The sequence below is a fragment of the Chelon labrosus genome (genome assembly GCF_963514085.1).
Source record: "Chelon labrosus genome assembly, chromosome: 7".
Classification (NCBI taxonomy): Eukaryota; Metazoa; Chordata; class Actinopteri; order Mugiliformes; family Mugilidae; genus Chelon; species Chelon labrosus.
The window spans coordinates 14,236,068-14,257,209 of NC_140343.1; the positions used below are offsets into that span (position 1 = coordinate 14,236,068).

The 21,142-nt window shown below is 44.8% G+C and overlaps 2 protein-coding genes across 5 annotated transcripts in view; one reads left to right on the forward strand and one right to left on the reverse strand.

Annotated features, from left to right (window-relative positions):
- Positions 1–4,682, forward strand: part of tle2b (TLE family member 2, transcriptional corepressor b) — a 76,460-nt gene extending 71,778 nt beyond the window's left edge. For both annotated transcript variants that reach the window (XM_084548671.1, XM_084548672.1), the window contains exon 20: positions 1,198–4,682. In XM_084548671.1, the coding sequence (XP_084404797.1) occupies positions 1,198–1,305 (108 nt within the window). In that variant the 3' untranslated portion in view covers positions 1,306–4,682. The remainder of the gene's footprint in view (positions 1–1,197) is intronic.
- A 3,701-nt stretch (positions 4,683–8,383) lies between these two features.
- The window catches only part of tle2a (TLE family member 2, transcriptional corepressor a), a 38,184-nt gene continuing 25,425 nt past the window's right edge, over positions 8,384–21,142 (reverse strand). The window contains exons 5-20 of one of the 3 annotated variants that reach the window (XM_084547566.1): positions 20,279–20,341; positions 19,878–19,919; positions 19,089–19,302; positions 18,697–18,713; positions 17,642–17,737; positions 17,189–17,233; positions 16,160–16,321; positions 15,604–15,730; positions 14,456–14,652; positions 14,060–14,139; positions 12,981–13,230; positions 12,475–12,722; positions 10,546–10,693; positions 10,300–10,450; positions 9,990–10,066; positions 8,384–9,678 (exon numbers count right to left, since the gene is read on the reverse strand). In XM_084547566.1, the coding sequence (XP_084403692.1) occupies positions 9,571–9,678; positions 9,990–10,066; positions 10,300–10,450; positions 10,546–10,693; positions 12,475–12,722; positions 12,981–13,230; positions 14,060–14,139; positions 14,456–14,652; positions 15,604–15,730; positions 16,160–16,321; positions 17,189–17,233; positions 17,642–17,737; positions 18,697–18,713; positions 19,089–19,302; positions 19,878–19,919; positions 20,279–20,341 (2,025 nt within the window). In that variant the 3' untranslated portion in view covers positions 8,384–9,570. Of the gene's footprint in view, positions 9,679–9,989; positions 10,067–10,299; positions 10,451–10,545; positions 10,694–12,474; positions 12,723–12,980; positions 13,231–14,059; positions 14,140–14,455; positions 14,653–15,603; positions 15,731–16,159; positions 16,322–17,188; positions 17,234–17,641; positions 17,738–18,696; positions 18,714–19,088; positions 19,303–19,814; positions 19,920–20,278; positions 20,342–21,142 lie in introns of all 3 variants that reach the window. The other 2 variants (XM_084547565.1, XM_084547564.1) reach the window with 2 other exon arrangements.

Consider the following 21,142-nt stretch of genomic DNA (forward strand, 5'->3'; position numbering starts at 1 on the left):
CACTAGGTACTTTTTTTTTTTTTTGGTTGGTCATCGTTTGGTTGAGTTTTTTTGTCATTCAGTATTGTTTCATTTTATGAAAACGTTGAACAATATAGAAGAACAGTTGAGCCCTGGATATATTTCCATTTATATCCCCAGTGTTTACCCAATTCAGCAGTCTTTAGACAAATATTCAAGGTCTGACATTAAGTGAAGAACAATAAGATTTAATCAAGTTGTTGTTTTCTCTCCAGTGTAAAAAGTGTCACAGACATCCAGAGAAGAAAACACATCAGAAATATCTTTATGTTAGAATGCGTTGTTGACTCTAAGTTGTTTTCTTTCCAAGTTTCTCTCAGTGTTTTTCTACGTGTACTTTGCTCTTTTTTAAACTCATCTTTTCGCCTGTCATTGCATCCATCCCTCCTGAACGCCCCCCTCTCCCCCCCCTCTTCTTGCTATCTTGGTACAGTATGAGGGATCCTGTGTGAAATGGCCTCTCACCGGTGCCTTGATGATTGACAGCCCCGCTGTGCCTTGTAGCACTGGAGGGAGGGGAGGAGGGAGGCGAGGGTGGGGGAGTTTAGAGAGGATGAGGAGGAGGAGTCGACATGATAGAGGGAGACTGAGTGAAAGGGAAGCTTTCGATGAAAGACGACGGAGAGAAGTGGAGGAGGAGGAGGAGGAGAGTCTGGGACGAAAGGAAGGAAGATAAATGATGACGGAGAAGTGAGGGGGGAGGGGGGAGTAGAAGGAGCTTTAGATCATCTAAAGCCAGGTGTCCAGGTCTGGCTCTCAGACACAGAGGAGAAAAAAATGAAGCAAATAAAAAAAGGAAAGATTTTCACCAGTTCACGGAGGCCGTCAGACTTGTGCTGCTAGTGATGCTTAAACCTGCAGCTAATGAGGCAGCGTCTCACCAGAGACAGAAACAAAAAAAAAAAAAAAAGAGCCTGACGTTGGAGCAGACGAATGAGTCAGCATCCTGGAGCTGTCTGTTTGGAAATAATTGCCGACTGTTTTCAAATGCAAATATGTCTTTGTGTGATTGAGTATTAAGTGATGAGTCATATCTTTTCTAACATCTCTGTCTCTCTTTGTGTTTGTTTCTCTCCATCTGTCTCCGTCCATCTATCATTGCATTTCTCTCTCTATCCATCTCTCTCTCTCTCTCTCTCTCCCTGGTGTGTGCCTTTGTCTCTTGACCGATCCCAGTCCAAGGAGTCTTCGTCTGTGCTGAGCTGTGATGTCTCCCCAGACGACAAGTACATAGTGACGGGCTCCGGGGACAAGAAGGCCACGGTGTACGAGGTGGTGTACTGAGGGCCGGGACGAGATGGGAAGAGACAGGATGGAGATTTATTTTTCTTTCTTTCTTTTTTTTTTTATTTGGGGGGGGGGACTAGCTGCCCTGCCGACCTACTCCTGATCCTAATTACATCAGCAACTGCATCACTTCCGTCTCAGTGCTCTTTAGTCCTCCTGACCCTCACTCCTGAAACATCACCCCCTCTCCCCACTTTTGCTGTGATATAAGCTACTGTTGAAGCTCCCAAATGCCCACTCCCCTCCTCTCCCCTCCTCCTCCTTCCACTTTCAGCCCAAGGATGAGGCATGATAGCAGAGAGAGAGGCAGCATGGGAAGCAGCAAGATAAGAAGGACAAAGGAAAAGGGCGGTGGAGCAGAAAGATAAAGTTGGGAGGAGAAAGAGGGAAAGACGGGGAGAAGAGAAAACGAAAATGCGGAAGGAAAAGAAATGAAAGGGAGGAAGAGGAGGACAAGGAGGTGGAGGGGGAGGGAGGGAGGCAGGGTAATTAGGGCTGTTTCCTGATTAAGAGCTCAGTGGAAGGGAGGCCCCCAGAGGAGGCGTAGAGCGGCACTGTGGGAGCGCCAGCCAGGAGCACTGATACCACACAATCGATTCATTAGCCAGACAGTGGAAGCCTTAATGAGGCTGACGCCGCATCTCGTTCTCCCCAGCGAGAGGTGTCAGGAGCTGGGGAATGATGACGCTCCGAGATGGAAGGGGGGCTGCTTCAGATATCCACATACACCAGCATGAAACACAGACCTCCTCACACACACACACACACACACACACACACACACAGGAGCCCCCACGTCATCGGGCAAGAAAATACACACACTCCGTTACACCCCCTTGAGGTAGTTGTATGAAGACAGAAACACACACACAGCACACAGAGCACCCAATTAAACATTCATCGCAGCGCTCCCCGTCTCACTGCTTAATATCTATTTTATTTTGGTCTGACAAAGGCAGCGTCTAATGAGCAGCGGAGTCAATGGGATTCTCCCAGGGCCCAGAGACACAAACAGAGAACATCAGCCGAGCTGTTCCTTCTAATTCCTCTGGATTGTTCTCCTGACACCGGGCGCTGCGCTCACTCTCATTAAAGGCACTGTCAGCTAGATGAAGTAGCAGCACGCCCGCTTCAACTGTAAGGCAGACAAGAGGGCAAATTAACACCACGCGATTACGCCATCATCAGCGGCCGACTAAGCAGCAGCTAATCCGATTCCTCTCAAATTTTATGCAACTAGTCGCCGTTTTCACTCACGGGCTGGAACAGATTACATGTTTATCAGTTATTATCGCCTCCTATCATCTCTGCCTGCCTGCTGATGTGTTAGTGTTCAAAGTGCTCTGGCTAAATCCTGTTTGATAAGCTGTTGATTTCTTTTTAATTGAGATGCTAAACACCTTAAAGGAAAACTTTTGTGAAATAGGCTTTTTTTATTTTTTCACCAAAATTTAGATGGGAAGATTTGCACTGCTCTCGTGTCTGTAGGCCAAGTTTGAAGCCTGCTAGCTTAGCTTAGCTTAGCTTAGCTTAGTGCACAGACTGAAAATGGAGAGAAACAGCTAGCGTTATGCTAGCCACAGTGATTAATTGTTGAAGCGTGAAAAGGATTTCTGGTCATTTCTGGGTGTGAGGCAGTTGCCCCGGCAACAGAGGAGACTCCAAGTCCAAACTAAGAAACAGTCTGGCTCATGAACCTTAGCAAAAAGACAAATCACTATTTTTACACTTTTTTCCCCCAGAGATTAAACAAATGAGAAGCAAGCAGTTAATTAGTGACACATTTTTTAACTTTCAGACAGCTAGCTGTTTCCTCCTTTTCCTGCTCGGTTAGCCAAGTTTAGCTAACCAGCTAGCTTAGCTAACTAACCAGCTAGCTTAGCTAACCAGCTTTATAATTACTGTGCAGACATGAGAGAGAGGTATTGTTTCTTTCCTTCTAATTCTTGGCAAGAAAGTGACTAAGGAACAAAAAAATTGTGTTCTTTAAACTCGGTTCTTGCTTTTGAAGCCTCCTTGTATCATATTCCAAACCGGCAGCCAAACTCTATATCAGAGCTCTCTCTTCTTCTGTAGGACGTGCGTCACCAGTGTAGATTGAAAAGGCACATTTCCAGATTTTCTTATCACTCATTCATTTCGGTATTTTTTATGAATAGTGAGTGCTCGTCTTACGTAATGATATGTTTATGTATTGCGGTTGCCTATGACTGTGTTTCGGGTTCAGGGAAGCAAACGGAGAGAGATGCACACACACACACACACACACACACGGAGACACTAAAGATGAAGTGGAACACAGGGGGGGAAATATTTTTTTTGATTTTTTTTTAAATTTTTCTTTTGATTTTTTTGTTGTTTGTTTAACATGTACCTTTTTTATCCTTGGTGATGGTGACAGGCAGAGGGCGTAAAACATCATCAATCCAATGTAAAGAAAAAAAAAATGACACGCTCAAAACACGGGAGAAAAGCTCCTCTGTCTGTTGTTTGTTGTTTTTATTTTATCCCCCTCTTTCAAAAGTGGTAGTAAGCGTACTTTAGTCCGTTTTCAGTCCTTAATGTGTACTATTAACCTCTGTTTCTGTTGAGTCTGTGGTCCGTGTACAGCAGGCGTTGGCTGACGGTATAGATCCAGCCGCTGAAGAGGTTCCACTGTTACTGCATGCTTGTTGCACTAAAGCTCCACCGCTGATAGAAGGAAGTGAGGCTGATTATAATCAGCAGGTACGGTGGATGGTCTCACAGCTCACCGTTTTTACAGAAGAAAGAACATTTTACACAACAGTATGCAATTTAGTTCAACTGTATAAAATGTAAGCAAGATTTGTCCATGTTATTTTTGTTTGTTTTTTTTAGTTTTTTTGCTGCAGCGCTAACGCAGAGTAGAAGAAAAACAAGGGACTTCTGTGACGGCTACTGAACCAACATGGTCTCAGAGATAATCTGTACAGTTTAATGCCTTTGCCTGCCTCTCTCCCGTTCTGCCTGACAGCCACAGGCAGACCTAAATGATATTCTCATACACAAGCTTGTATACTACTCAAAACGATGCTGTATAATGGCTATGCATTCGGTGGTATAGCGTGAATATTTGGGACATTTGTATTTGATACTCTTCTTTAACTATCTGTAACATCTCTAACATCTCTCTCCCCCCTGCCTGTGCTTCTCTGTTCCAACAGTGTAAAAAGTTTTTCTTTTTTCTTCTTTTTTTTTCTCCGTTTTACAAGCTCATGTTTGGTTTCTCTTTTAAAAAGCCAAGGAACTTTTTTTTTTATTATTGCACTGTGTCTTCCCTCCTGATGCGTTTCCCATGTGCTGTACAAGAAATACTATATGTGAAAAATAAACCAAACTTGTGTTCATCCTTTCGTGCGTCTGCTGTGTCTGTCATTTTACTGCGGGGGCGGTGGCTAGTCCGCGGCTTTGGTCCAGACTGAAATGCTGTACACTCATCAGCCACAACATTAAAACCACCTGCCTCACATTGCTTAGTTCTCCCCTTGTGCCTCCCACAAGGCCTTCTGAGGGTGTCCTATCAAGTCTGGCACCAGGACGCTATTAGGGTAGTTTTTGAAACGTGTGCGTTGAGGGGAGGGGCCTCTGTGGACCAGGATTGTTCCAGTGCATCCCACAGAAACTTGATCTGCTTGGGATCTAGTGAATTTGGAGGCCAAGTTAACAGCATGTACTGTTCTCAAGCAGTTTTTTTGTGGTGTGTCCAGCTGCATTGTACTGCTGGGGATGGCTGCTGCCTTTTAGGGAGTGTTATTGTGGCGGTGCCTGTGCCTGTGCGTGTCTAAATAACATCTACATGAGCACCAGGACTGGATTTCTCAGCAGAACATGGCGTTACAACAAGATTATTAATGTTCCCTTCACTTGTCATTGGTTTTAATGATGTGGCTGATTGGTGTATGCTGACAACTGTACGACAAATGGCTATGATATTCGAAGACCCCAGAAGATGCGATGACGATGCTTAGCATTCTACCAAGCTGGTGAATATTTGCCTATTGACACATCTAGCAGAGCAGTGTTGTCATTCAGCCATTTGAAGTCATTTGAGGTCAAACATTTTTTTGGTCTTTTTTTTGTCTCCACCAATTGCTGCAGGAAAAATATTCCTCTTTTTGCTAAATGCATTTTGTGCAAAGCAGATATTGTGCACTGGGTTTCATTTTTTTTTTTCTCAGCGAGTGGACCAAGAGTCGTGAGCTCAAACTATCTCCGATTCTCTTTGGGTTTACAACTTTTAGCAACTCCTTTCATCAAAGTTGCCGATGTGTCGACGTCGAAGGGAAAAAAATCCACACAACCTAGGTGAATACTTAATTCTCTCAACATCAAGAACCAGTTTTGTACAAATTCTCCTCGAACGATCCATCATTCCTTCACTTTCGCTCTCTGAAAAACATTTTCGCTCAGATGCTGCCTGCCTCACAGCGACGGGGCAAACAGGCGAAATCATTAAACACCGGGCACCCACTGACCGGCTCTGATTCCTGGAGTGTGACCAGCGTTGGGAGGTCTCTTCTAACCTCCTTAGAGATGCTACACACATCAAAAATAACTAACTAAATAAATAAAAAATAAAGCAGATACTGGAGCTCATTTACATGCATTTCCACATGTCTAGAATTTTAAAAAGAAGCCGATACACTGGGCATAAATTTAAAACGGATAAAACAGACATGCCAAATCTCTTCAAAGGCGGTGTGTTTTTTAATTGGCAGAATGAGATTCTCAGTCGCTGCATATTTAGAGACGTGCTCCATCAAAAAACCGTGCGAGATCCGTCCCAGTGAGACATCCTGCTGCAACGCTGGCAAGTATAGGCCTCCTCTGTTCTGCTTTAATGACGCGCTAAAAACTCTTAATCCAGCACAAAGTTTCATCTTGACGACCAAAGCGCTTATCAGGTGAGCGATGTTTTTCTTTTCTTTATCCAGGCTTTTATTTATGCTTCATTCCACTGTTCACGCTGGTTGGAAACCATACAACAGCCATAATAGCCTTGAGGCAGATCACTGATGTGATTATGGGTATTAGCAGAAGTATTTGAGTTTTAAACGGGGTCAAAGCCTGCGTTTCAGTCTTGCACAAGAAGAAATTAAATGAAACTAAACGCATTAGTATCTACAAGTATGCCAACAATCCTCCACTTGAGACGGATGATAAATGCTTCACTTGTTTTTTTTTTTCTGTTTCAGGTTCTCTTCTCACACAGTTAAAGTGTCACCACGACACCCGTAATCACCGAAGAACTCCCTCTTGGGCATTACTGCTATTATAATCTACCCCACAGCCCATTGTGCTGCAGCTCACCTTTGTCTCACCACACAACGAGCGAGCTCTGCACAAAAAAAACACAACTGTACGGCTGCATTATTTACAGAGAGCTCCAGTCACAAAGGAGCCGTGAATCATAACGTGCTCACGCTGTGGGTTTGAATCCCAAGACACTTTGCTCACACGTCTGAGGATCCAGACGCTGACAAGAGAGGCTTTGTGTTTACTCAGAGAGAGCGAAGTGTTTCCATCACAGGAGAGCAGAGGCAGAGCACGCCGTTCACGCCGTTCACTTTTCATCTCGATATTTCTGAGATGCTTTCTGGCACCTCAGTGTGAGAGAGCGAGGCTCTCTGACTTAAACAAATATTCGACAAATGCTTCTTCTTTTGGGTTTTAAACATCCAAGTCAGACCTGTCAGGAGCCTGTCTTGGGTTTGAAGTTGAAAAACAGCCAGTAGTGCAATGTTTGGAGAAAACTAACCAGCAAAAGTTAAAACAGCTGCAGTGCAATCAAATGGGGCAACTGTCCATTATCCACCGTAAACGTTTGTTTTTGCCACTGACAAGGCAGATGGCCTTTCAACACTTGAAAGGCCATCTGCCTGTCAAGTGTTGAGGTTGTCTGAAATATACCATCTTAGAATGTGTAGTTAAATAGTTTTATTGGATGCAGGGTGTAATGGGTCACATGACTGAAATGTAGTTTTAAACTACACTATTGTTCATGTGTCTATTCTGGACAGCGTGATACACTTTGGTTGTTCACGTCATTACATTTTACCCGTTTGGTCCTTGCTTTACTGATGGACACTTGAGACTTTTAGATGTCAGATTGATGTCTGAACTTCTTTTAGTCTATTTTGTTTAGCTAAAAATGTGATGCATGGCCATCAGTTCACAGGACCAGTGTAGCTACAGACAATATTGTGAAGAGAATTTCTTTAATTTCTTCTCTGTGGATCATCCCACAGATACTTGATCAGTTTGGGATCTAGTGAATTTGGAGGCCGGGTCAACACCTTGTGCTGTTCATGTTTTTTTTTTAAGTTGTTCCTATACCGTTTGTGTGTGTGTCAGGCTGCATCCTGCTGGGAATGGCTGCTGCCATCAAGGAGTGTCATCGCTATGGGGTGGGGGTGTCTGGTCTGGTCTAGGTGGGTGCTACATGTCTAAGTATCCACACCAATGCCAGGTCCAAAAGTTTCCCAGCAGAACATTGGATTGTCACAACGTGGTCAATGTTATTTACTTCTCCTGTCAGTGGTTGTAATGTTGCTTCTGATTGGTTTAAATCTAGTTTTAGAGAGGGCCTTATGGAGGAACGTGTAGCAATAGTCATTGTTTGCTTATTTCTGAACTGTGGCAACAAAATGATGCACCGCTCCACCAGGGACATGCTGAAGAGAAGCGGCGTCTTGCTGCACTACCTCTCAGGCAGCACTCCTCTCTGTACGCTGAGCCTAGCGGACTGAGATCCTACAATAAAATACTTTCTGCGACTGCTCCAAGAGTGGAGAGAACTGCTGCAGACAGATTGGAAGTAATGTTATTAGCTAAACCCATTTTGTTAACATGGCAAATGTACGACGTATCAATTGAAGTCAATCAAAAACGAGCACTTTTACTGCAGACAAATGCCCCATACCATCACACTGCAGCAGTTTCATAGGTACTGGTTAGAGCATTTAATAGTGGACTGATCCCAGACACTTACGTCCCCATTAATCATTCGGATGGTAGAATAAATAAGTAAAATACCAGAGTTATCATTAAAGGAAAGGCAAAAAACAAAAGACGACACTGCTGATCTCTCAGAGACACAAACTCCTGTCTCCTGTGTCAAAGCACATCACAGAGAACATCCTTGTTTGCCTTTAGAGAACTTTATTTACATGTCCATATATAGCAAGGTTCAAGGTTCATGATGCAGTTGTGAAAATACCGGTGTCTGTCTAGATGTGCCCTCACAAATACAATAGAAAAACACGTGTAATGTTGTTAAAGATGACGTAGCAGAGGCGATGTCCTGAAACCGAGGGGGTACCTGCAGTTTCAAGTGATTTTTAGTTTTCCGTCCTCTGTCTGAGGTTGGTTTCCCTAGAACACAGTCAAAGTTCAGCTTTGTTCTTTTGTAAAAGAAGGACAAAAAAAAAAAAAAAAAGTCAAATAATAAAGACAGTGTGATTCTCAGGTCACTTCAGAAGAAACCAAGCCTTGTTCTGTCATGTATGCACTAGAGATGATACAATCATGTTGCTGCTGCTGAAACGTAACCAGGAGAAAAGAAGAAATAGCTGGAACCTCACAGCACGCCATCCCGCCATCTGCCACACATCTGCTGCCCCGAGGAGCGGCCTCGTGCTGTGGACTGAGCTGGACCAGACCAGGCCACGGCGGGCCAAGCTGACTCAGGCTTCCACTTCATAACCAGAACAGAATATGGACCGTAATTTTCCACTAAGAGTTTTCCAGCCCTCCCTGAACCCTCCCCACGCTCCCCTCAGTCCCATGTCTGTCCTTTTCCTGTCCACTCAATGCGGTCCAACTGTTTGCAAAAAATTCGAAGGCTAAAAAAATAATTTTTTTTTTTGTTGCTAATTTCTTGTTCACTACAGAGGTTTTATTTTGTTAAAAAGAAAGAAAAAAAAAAAAAGGAACAAAAACAAAAGTTCTTTGGAGGAATCCCACAATTGCGCAGCTATAGACTAACCAGCGTTCTCAGAGCATTAAAATCAAAGTTCAAAGTTTGTTTTTTTTCCAGAGATGTGACTTTGCGCCTCCTCGTTTCTCTCTCTCTCTCTTTCTTTCTCTCTCTCTCTTTCTCACGTCTTTCACAAACAAAACAACAAAGTACAAGTTGAGTGTCTCTTGTTTTCCATCCCACCGACGCTTTGTACAGTCATTGGTGCAAGGAGGGAGCCTTGGCCCCGCCCCCTGATTATTAGTTTGTAAGCCAATCAGAGCTCAGTAGATGACTTCGTAGACTGTGGCTTTCTTGTCCCCGGAGCCGGTGACGATGAACTGGTCGTCAGGGGAGATGTCACAGCTGAGGACCGACGACGACTCCTTCGACTGCGCACAAGGACAGAGAGGAAGTCATGTTAGCGACACACGGCCGACAAACCAGCCTCTGTAGAAGCAGATAATCACGTCACCTCTCATTCAGGTCAAAACTGTATCAAACTGCGTCCTAAACTAACCCTCTGATATTTAAACAAGACGATAAGAAAGCAGGAATATATTTCAAATGTGACAGGTGAACAGCATCCAGCCCAGAGATCATATTTTCAAACCCTGTCACCATATTTCATTGTTATTTTTAAACCATAATAAAACTAAAACTGCACAATACTCCGCGTAAAACTCTGTATTTGATGGTGTACCTGGAATATGCTGGATCCGTACGGTGTCCGCCACGCATTCAGGAGGTTATCTTTGCCCGTGCTCACGAACCATTTACCTACAGGACAAAACACACACGACCATCAGCAGATAAAGCCTCCGGGGAGGTGAGATACGGAGGAGCCTGAGAGGACGCGCTTGCTTTTGTAAAGAACTGGAGAGAGACTGCTTCCGAATAATGAGAGAAGCAGAAAATTTGCTCTGCCTCCCTGTGATTAAATACCCTCGGGGTGCTGTGATGTAACCAAGCCATCAATCTAGTCAGGATTTATGTGCGGCGCGTGATCGTACCGCAGTAGGCGAATTTGAGGGAGAGGACGCAGCTCTCGTGGAGGTGCAGCTGGTACTTGTCGGGCTTGGAGACGTGCAGGACTTCCACATTGCTGCTCTCCATCCCCACGGCCAGCCACTCGCCTGTCGGACAGTAGCCCAGAGAGAAGATCTGGAGACGGGGAGGGAGGAAAGAGAGCGGCATCAGCTGAAATACGCTCGATCGGGCTGGAGTGCAGAAATCAGGTGCGTGTCTTGAGTGTGTACCTGCGAGGTGAAGTCGTGCTGCTGCAGCTGGCGCCCCTCTCTGAGGTCCCAGCAGCGGACCGTGTTGTCCAGGCCTCCCGTCCACAGCTTGGTGCCGTCGTTGGAGATGTCGATGCAGCTCGCTCCGTCCGTGTGGCCCTGGAACTGCCTGCAGGATGAGACGTATGCCAGATGAGGCCCCGACACACACAGAAACACAAATCTTTCTGCTGTCATTTGCTCAGGTTTGCTTTTCTCATTCCGAGCTTCACAGCTTCCTCAGAGATCTCCTCCAGGCGTATTTAAGAAATCTAAATATATTCTTGAAGGCGCGACTCTTTCAACGCTAAAGTTTCCAAACTAGTTGTGATGGCACTAATCCTGCAAACCTTAAACTGGGGTTGTAGAAACTTTCCACCTTCAACATGAATCTAAAAACAGTCTTTGAGAGTCAAACTATGAACATATGCCATTCCCTGACATTCAAGAGAAGCAACACAAAGTTTCATCTTTAACGTCTTTACTGGCTAGCCGCTAGCAGCAGTGGAGTACTTTGATGCATGAGATGGAGCATTGTCCTGTACCACTGTGTGAAGAAAGCGTCTTCTAGAAACTGGCAGTAGGTCTGGGAGTTGAGTTTGAATCCATCTTCAACCAGAAAAGGTTCAACAAGCTCATCTTTAATGATCCTAGCCCATACCAGTACCCCACCTCCACCTTGCTGGCGTCTGAGTGGAGTTCTATGCCCACTGCTGATCCCGCCACGGCCCCATCTATCCGCTCCATCAAGAGTCACTCTCATCAGTCCATAAAAAAACCTATGAAAACCCCGTCTTCAGATATTTCTTGGCCCAGCTGCAGCGTTTCAACTTGTGCGTCTTCTCCAGCGGCGGTCGGGTTTCAGCCTTTCTTAACCCGGCCGTGTCTCTGAGCACTGAACACCTTGTACTCCTGGCATATGACAGCACTGGAGGACAACGGGTTCCTGGTAGCTTCACGTTTGATTCTTCTCAAATCTTTGGCAGTTAATTTGAGTCTTTTTCTCTCAGCGCGTTCCTCGGGACCCTTTTGGCTATTTGCAACACAACGTTTGATGGTTTCGTGGTCACGTCCTAATGTCTTGGCAATTTCAAGAGTGCTGCATGTACTGTAGTTTTTGACTTTTCAGAGTCTGTTAGATCTCTTTCCACACCCTCCCTCATTACACAAATGCACATCACCTAGTATATTTAAATCCAATAGGTATACAAGTTTATTCAGCTTGGAGTTGGAAAGTATACAGTGTACAATTCCTCCTGTAGGCACTGATGATCATCCAAGCACTGGATGAGTTGTTCTAAGATGCTGTAACTGTCGTCAAACACTGTATATTAATGAACAACTTAAATGTCCTGTAACACTGATACCTAGAAGGGATACCTAGTATTTAAGTGTTTATTTTTAAAGTTAACAGCAAGGACTGGTGCAACATGCCACAGCTTTAACAGCCTGATCTAGTGGCAATGTTTGTCCCCAGACACGCAGACGTGCCCACTAAATATAGAGGTTGATGTATCAGTTGAACTAGTGCCATACTCCAAGATGCCATTCATGTGAAGCTACTGGTGCTGCTCTTTGTGGACATGGTCCTTCAAAGGTGTTTTTCCTGACAAGCTCTCAGACTACAGATCTTTTTGCCGGTTTCCTTTTTTTCTGTCTACTTTACGCCCGAGAGTGCAGATTGTAAAATTTCGGAAATGACACCATTTCCTCCGTCCCTCTGCGTGCTCTTCCCTCTTTTCTCATTTCCCACTCCATAGCTTCTCTTCCTTTTTTTTTTTTTTTTTTCATCAGTCTCTCCCCTCTTAACTTACTTGAAAGTAATCTGGCTATTTCCCTTGTCTCCATCTGCTCTCTTCATCTGCTTGGAGGAAAATATTTAAGGCGGTGCAGCCTTCCTTCTCCCCTTACCTGACCAGCGTCTGGTTGTGAAGGTCCCAGACGACGATGTTGCCGTCGCTGCAGCAGGAGAAGCAGACCTTGTTGTCGGGGGAGATGGCCAGAGCGTAGCAGGCCGGAGCGGACGACGTCAGCTCCGCCTTGATGCGAGGGGTCGGCGTGGCCAGATCCCAGATCGACAGCGTGCTGGCCTCCCCGCCAACGATCAAGGTTCGGCCATCGGAGAGCAGCTTGCAGGAGCGGATGTAGTTATCCCTGTTCTGATTGGACACAGCACGATGATAAATTGTCACATAACGACAACGGGATACAAAGTTAAGTGTGCTGCTACAGCATTACCACAGCATAAATAAAGAAGCTGGAGGTTTTGGCTCAAGGACAACTACACGAAAGTGATTCATCATCCAAAGAGTATTTTTATGTGTGAACAAAAAGAGCATCAGTTTCAGCAGCAAAGCAGCCTCATTAGACACAGCATGGACAACAGACTCCACAAACGTCCCTCTCTCGTGTCTCACCAGACAGTCCAGCTGGGCCATGGGGCTCTTGCTTCCCGGCTGGCTGATGTCCCACACCTTGACGCAGCCCTTGCCTCCGGTGTAGACGTGACGCGTGGAGGTGCTGATGGTGACGGCGCACACCACCTCTCCGTGGTTCAGGGTGTGGATCTGACGGGCGTGACGAGGGATTCCTGGACCGAGCAGGGCGTCGGGGGGGAAGGGCACCGGCTGCATCTGACCGTCTGCACTCACGTGGAAGGAGTAGGCGCTGAGGAGAAGACAAGAGGGAACAGAAATGGATGAATGACAGATTAAAGGCTGCAGTTAGACACTTAAGTTAGGGCAAGCACGTTATTATTTTGTCTTTAGGTTGAACTTTTCAATGAGGATGAAAAATAACAGATCACTACATCCCACAAAGGTTATTTGAAAGCGTCCCAAAGCAGTTATAATATTAGAACGTTTTTCTTTTTTGCTTATTTACTGCTCATTTCCATGCCTTGTAGTCCCACGTGGGATGTGCTGGCCTAACAGGTTACAGAACATTTTTGTGTAGGCATTTTCCCTGATTCATCTGCTTCAACTCAGGATTTCTGCATTTGCCAGAAGTACTTTTGAAAGAGCAACCCCAAAGGACTGAAAGCTAACGTTTACCAATGACGTCTGACTAAGTGAAACAAACTATATGCAACTACATTAATGTGCTGGAGCTGCTCAACAGCTATCACTGACGTCATGTCGTCTAAATTCTCCAGACATACCTCAAACAATGAAGTTAAGTAGGACCAGGCACATCACTAGCAGCTGTTTTGAAACGGCTTTCATGTGCTTGAAGGAACAACAAAGTTCTTATACACAAACTGTCTTCTTTCAACAAAGCAGCCTTGATGTTATATGTATCTCCTGATAAGTTCTGAGAGCTTACAATTAAAGGTTTTGCTTTCCGATTTTTCCCTGTGACTAAACCTTTCTTATTAAATCTTTCATTCTCTTCTGTTGTTTTAACTGAAATCTGAGGAGAAGCTGAGCTTTTGAGGGCAGTTAATAGTGAACAGGTGAGGATTTGAGGGATCGCAGGAAAAGAAGAGGAAACTCACGGTTTCCCGGAGGCGGCTGACTGCATGCTGGCCGTCAGCCCAGGGACCCTCATATGTGGGTGTGGAGACTCATAGCCCACCTGGAAGAGACAGATCAGAAACCTCAACTTAAGATCAGAAAAGAAAAAAACACTTGAGAAAACAAAGAAGAGAAGAGAGAAAGTTTCACATGACAATCTGAAGACAGTGAGATCACAAAAAACCAAAGAAACTTTTCAGGAGCCAAGGTCACAGATTCCTAACAATAAACGATAATGCAGCCCCACTCTCACACACTTCCTGGCCATATATTACAGGCTGTATATATTTTGCCCTCTCTGACAGGTTTATATGCTGAGGTATTACATCTGACAGTGACACTGGAAAGACAAATTATCTGCAGAGCATCGGGCTCACCACGGGGGACCGCCCATAGCCTGCGGCAGCTGCTGCCGCTGCCGCAGCAGCTCCGTTCATCTGGGACTGGACCAAGTGGAGGCCAGCGCCATACCCGGCCGCCCCGGGCAGGTCTCCGTTCACCCCTGGTGGGGGCAGGCCGAAGGCCCCTGGAGGATACGCTCCCTGCACCGCCAAGGGGTTTCTCAGACCCAGAGCTGGAGGTAGAAAAGAACAGAGAGGGTTCATTGGTTTGGAATTATTTTAGTGAACTAATTACTGAGCAATACATTAATATGAGTCATTTAATATAATTTTAGTGTTGATTAGAATAAGATAAACGTTGTATTAGGGTGACTCCCTCTGCAGAGCCTTTCAGTGTATGAGACAGCTGTGACTGACAGGCTGTGAACAAGCTGCTACTAAAGGCAAGACAACATGTCTAAGTGCAGCTCTAGACCACTACTGACCCCTGCTGGCCACCACACCTTCTTGCAGTCACACAGCATGCACATGCACTCACATAAACATCCTCGGTATCCTCTGCCTGTGCATGTAGGTGCATTATGCATGTATGCATGGCTAATGGTGTGTGTGTGTGTGTGTGTGTGTGTGTGTGTGTGTGTGTGTGTGTGTGTGTTAGCCGCTTCTAACAGGTGATGTGCGAAAAAAAGAGAGAAAGCGATGCACTGGAATAGATGGAGGCTCATTATGAAGCAGCTCACAGTCACAGTCCATCACCTCTCCTAATCTTTCCATTTAAAAAGTGAGGCGCGGTGAATATTTTTGCCCACAGCTGCTTATTAAGTCCAGATGGTGGTCGGTGGCGGGGAGCTGGCTGACATCCATACCAATGTTGATAGAATCACTTCATGTAACAAAGCCGATACAGGCTAAAACCCCATCTCTGCAAATACAGATTCATATTCCTAATTGATCCTGCGCGTGAAGAGAAAGCTGGAGGTTCCTGAGAGGAGGGTGAGAGGAATCTGTCTTCTTGGTTTCCTAACAACATGGCAAGAAACTACAGTTTTTCCAGAGATGTATTACGATTTTTTTTTTCACATCAGCTACCGGATGTCTGAAGTCCAATGGTCTGTTTTAGCAATGTAAAAAGCACAGATAATATTTTCTTTGGGGAATAAAGGCAAGCTCATAGATGGTCTTACCGAGGGGGTCGACGCCAGGCTTGCCAGGAACAGGTCTGAACTGTGGGGGCCCGCTTGGACCTGGGGTGTTGGAGTCCTGAGACATGGGGGTCCCTGGCTTCATACCAGGAGTGCTGGACTTCTCTCTCTGAAAGAAAGAGTGTCGAGTTAAAAAGAGAAGTGTCAACAAAAACAGGTAAAGTAAATATATCAAGAATGAAAGTGAAATAAACAGACCGCCTTTATTAGATTCACGGGGTAGGAATAATTTACTGGTGAATGAAAGAGCAGTTCAAGGGAAAAAAAATACAGGGGGAAAAATGACAATGACAATGACATAGGGCAGATATGTGTGGTATGTCAGCAGATGGAATGTGTGGGATGTTGAATATCCAACATAATAACTCACACTACTGACCCTGAACAAAACAGTACCATGAGTGCTCATAGTATGGGAAAAACGGCTGTCCTTCAGTGAAATATACCACGTATAGGTGCGTATGTAAAGGTATTTATTAAAGAAAATTATGATCATATCTGCACTCTGCTAAATATTTATTCGTAAGATTCCAACTACCTGTGGGGGCTCTTTGCCACGAGAGGGGGAGGTGGCACTGCTGGACGAGGCCAGGGAGGTGGGGCTGGCCTGAGGGGGGCCCTCCTTACGTGATGGGGGCATTTTATCCAAACCATTCTCCCTAGATGAGTAGGACTGCACGCTGCGGGGCGACGACGGGTCCTGAATTTAAAAACAAATTGTTATTAATATTAACATATTGCACAACTGTAAGATTAAAACATCAGTTATTTTAAAACAATAGTCAGTTTTGCTGTAATCATCTTGCTGAAAGCCTTGTGCAAAGTTACAGGGGACATGAACCACTGACCTTGTCCTGTACACAGTCTGTCTAAAGATTAAAGAACTCTGACTCAAGGAGGTAAAGTGACTCTTAAAACAGAGATTTATCAAACTCGGTCTAGTGGTTATACTTTGGATTACATATCAGGACAGAGAATGGGCTTCCATTAGAAACATGTGAATGGTGAGTGTGAACACGAGGAATATTTACAGTTTCTTTTTAATTCCTGTCAATTTCAATGGGAGTCTTGGGGGAAAACAACAACGTATCCTGCAACTGCTCCTTCTAACTACTGTCTTTCTTTGATTTATTCTGTCATAGACTGTGCAAGGCCAACTCACCTTACCTATACTGATATGAATATGAAAGATAAGAATTTTGCAATTATGCATAGTTTTTTTTTTGTTCTTATCTTTAAAGGACACAAACTTATTTTCTAACCTCTTCCAACCTTGCTATCCACTTTGCCTGCCCTCATTCACAAAACTCAACAGCCACATCAACAGCTTTGAACGTGAAGGCATTTTTCAAATGTGTAGGCAGCGTGAACTGCAGTCTGAGTCTGTGTATCCCCACGTTCCATTGTTGTGTGTGTGTGTTTGCTGTATGAAGGCTGGCAGAGGTAGAGGAGAGGAGGATTATCGTTATTATTACTATTCATATTCATATTCATATGGTCCCGCTTGGTATGTTTACATGATGTATGCAGGTGTGAAGCAAACGGAGGCCAGCGGCCGCCTACTAACCTCATCCACCACCAAATTATCATCACTCTTATCTGCATCGCTGCCCTGTGAGACAAAGAGGGAGAAGGTGAGATGAGATATCCCTGCTCTGCTGTGTGATGTATGCAGATTACATGTAGAAATATACAGCACATGCAAACAAGTGTCAGCATATGTTTAATGCATTTGAAAAAGTTCATCTTCTTAGACACAGGGAAGTGTTTTTTTGTAAATGATTTCTGTTCTCTTTCACATGGATGGTTTCACAATAAAACCATTATTTATCTCACACTAAAAATAACCCCTTATCAAGCTTACATTATCTGGTTGTTCCAACAGTACAGTAATGATAGCGGAAAGGGTAAATATTTCAAATACAGTGTAATAACACACAGGAGGTCTCTAAAGTCTGCACTGGGTGAAACTTTCTTACTGTTACTCAAACATTTTAGAGCGTTACGAAAGCATCCTCACATAATCTGTCATGAACTCCTTCTCGTCAGCTTTCCTCTTCTTGCCGTTGCTGAGGTAGTCTGCCGGGCGACCCTTATCCCCATTGGACAGAGAGCTCTGAAGAGGGGAGAGGAGAGGGGATTGAATTGAGAAAAGCGAGGCAGAGAGCAAGGAGGTGAGGCGAGGAGCAAAGGGGAGGTGTGTGTGTGTCGGGGTGGGGTGGGGGGCACAAAGGGGAGGAGGAGATGAAGGTGGGAAGGACAGGAGAAGGAGTGGAGAAAAAGGACGCCAGGGCCGAGAGGAAGGAAGAGGGCGGTAATGAGGTGAGAGGGACTGCATAAATCATGCCAGGCTCATGAGCTGCTGAGATGAATGTGAAAGAATATCAGACTGAATCGATTGGCCGGCTCAGTGTGGGAGTGAGAGGAAGAAAGAGAATCCTTCAAGTTTTCAGAAACTTGGCAGCAGAGAAGACTGGTGAGGTCGGAGTATGCTTAGACGCTGATACAGGTATTTTTTTCTGTCAGGGTTATATAGTGCTGAGAAGTAAAATGTATAATTGGTTCATGATGGTTAAATTCATAAAACAATTTTATCATTATATGGATATGAGAGAAAATGTATCAATGCTGACTGTGTACTTTTGACGGCTAAAGCATGTGTTATAAATATTGTGTATAAAAGATGAAACAACACACAGTTATACCTTAAATGTGTTAGTTTTGATTGGTAAAGCACATGCAATGAGGGAGGATAATAAAGCTTCCAACAACAAATAAATAAGAAAAGCTTATTTACAGGGGTTAGAATACTTGTTTCAAACAAATTCCCATTTTTTCCCAATAGTGTTTTACCATTTTTTACACATATTTCCACAAAATCAAACATTGCCAAAGATGTGTTTAATACCTGTACATATTGCTATGTCATTTTGGGATGTCTGAAGCATTTAAATCGATACGTGCAGCCCTCCTGGAGTGGACATTTGTATTCAACGCTGAGAGCCTACAATATGAAAGGCTACTGAACAAAGAGTGGACCGGTATGACTGTGATAGTGTAGTAATTTGTACTCACTGGTCCTGCTTCACGGTCTGCTCATTCCAGGCACAAGCACATCCAGGTACCAGGCAACAGGACAGCAAATAAGGACACACGGACACACACAGAAAATGTAAGATTATCTGCCATCAATTTACATCACTCTGCAGCTGATGACTCAGTAGAAAAATATCCCCGAGGAGTGTTATTATCAGCAGCACTCCTGAGCCCTGCCAAAATTCCAAAGCAAAACTAATCATCAGTAGCCCAAGCCAAACGTCAACTCTTCTCCTGCCTCGGTGAGACGTATTTATCTTCCTAGAAGTCAATCCAGCTCTTTTCCCCACCCTAAACTCATTTAGAGCTTTATACTTTTACTTAAAGTGACGCAATAAATAAACAATGCATCCTTAAGAGCGGTGATGTACCTCTGTGGTGCTCTGCAGCGGCGGCGGCGGCGGCTGCCGCCTCTAGGTGCGCCCTCTCATCCTTGGCAGCCAGCTGGGCCCCCAAAGCCCCGGACAGGGCCAGCAGGCCAGACCCTCCGCCAAGCGCCAGGCCGGGGTGGGGCAGTCCTGATGGGTGTGGGCCCACTGGCAAACCCTGCGCATGCTGGGAGAGGTGCTGGGCCTGAAGCTGTTGCTGTAGAGATGAAAGCAGAAAAGAGAAGGGAGACAGAAGAGGAGAGAGATCTGGGTGACTTACAAGCAGTGAAGGAAGCGGCTTCACAGGAAGTAATCAAGAATAATTGAGGAGGAAAGAAAGGGAACTAATTGCTGCGATGTGCACGAGAGGAGGAATCCTGAGGTCAAGGCAGGGACTCTTTAGGAGGGGAAACTGCTGTCAAATCAAAGGGATGGGAACTGAAGTGACAAACTCAGACGTTGTTAAAAGCCTGTTGAAAATTCCCATGAATTTAATTTTGTCATTTCAAAATTTGGAATTGTTATTTTTGGAGATGTTTAGCTGCATGATTTCGACACTCGAATAAATCATTTTAAAACCAATTCATGTTTTAAAACAGGTATCTTAAACCATATTCTAAAACTATTAGTTGATTTATCTATACGTTTTAGATCAAGCCAATTGAACTTTACCTTACTTAAAGGAAAAGAAAAGGAGGAAAAATAAATATGGGAGTTTAAGGTACACACGCTATGAGGCAGAGGGGGGAGCCCACGTACCCCTATCGAAGCATTTAGCTCCCCCATGGTCACCTGTTTGGCGCGCTCCATGGCCTGGACCACTTGTTGTTGATGCTGTGGAACAAACCAAGAAGTTAGTACGGGCAGGTGGTTTCCAAATGTGGGTAATTGTTTTACACATTACACTTTATATAAATATATTTCATAATTAGCGTGAAAAAGTGTTCACGTTTTGGCAAAGTGCGGCTTTGAAATACAGATTGTTTTCATTCTCAGTATCTTGTGAACGCACACGTCCATTTGGCGGCGGAAGAATATTAATGTGCTTTGAAGTTCTGTCCATCTGCAGCTCCGTGTGTGAGAGATATTGATAAATGTGTATGTATGCGCATGCCTTCTGTTTGAGTTGCTCTCACGCAAGAGAGTGAGAGGGGGTGTGTGTGTGTGTGTGTGTGTGTGTGTGTGTCTCCCACCTCCTGTGACAGGAAGGGGATGAGCTGAGCACAGATCACGTTCAACCGCTTGGCAATCTCCGTCTGAAAGGAAAAAAAAAAAAAAAGAAGATACTGTCACTTTGATGAATAAACACACAAACTCTCTCACACACACATGCACAGCCAAGACTAAGCCTGAACACAAAGAAAAGCCACACACTTATAAATGCGCGCACACACACACATACACGTGCACAAACACACACACACACACACACATACAGAACGAGTGTGGCTCTGGCCTGCTTCTCCCAGGGCCAATGTGGTAAATATTTCAGCTGCTTACATCTGGTCCATGCAAATGGAAACTCTGCCAGAGAGTTTGGCTAAAATATTCATGGACAGCATCTGCTGTGGCCACGGCCAGCCCGCACAGACTGTGTGTGTCTGTGTGTGTGTGAGAAGGAGAAAAGATACAAGATTCGCAATCTTGGATGTGTGTATGTGTTTCTGGTGTGTCCTTGCATGTCTGTCTATGTGAGTTTTTTCATTTTGCCTGCTTCCGTGTGTGTGTGTGTGTGTGTATATGGGTGTGTGTGAGTGTCTTTCCTGCTGGGGGTCAGCGGTTCTTGCTGTGGGTGTGTGTCTGTCTCGATCTGCTTGGCTACACAGCCAACAGCAAAGCCTTCCTCCATCCCTCCCTCATCATCATCGTCATCTGTCTTTCCATCTTTCTTTCCATCCCACTCCATTTATCGTTCTTTCCATCCATCCCTCCCTCCCTACCTACTATTAGCACAGTAATCAGCGTTAGAAGCACTGCCATGTAATGTCTAGCACACACAAACACGCGCGCACACACAAACATGTCTAGCGGCAGGCTCAACAAGGCCGTTAGGGCCA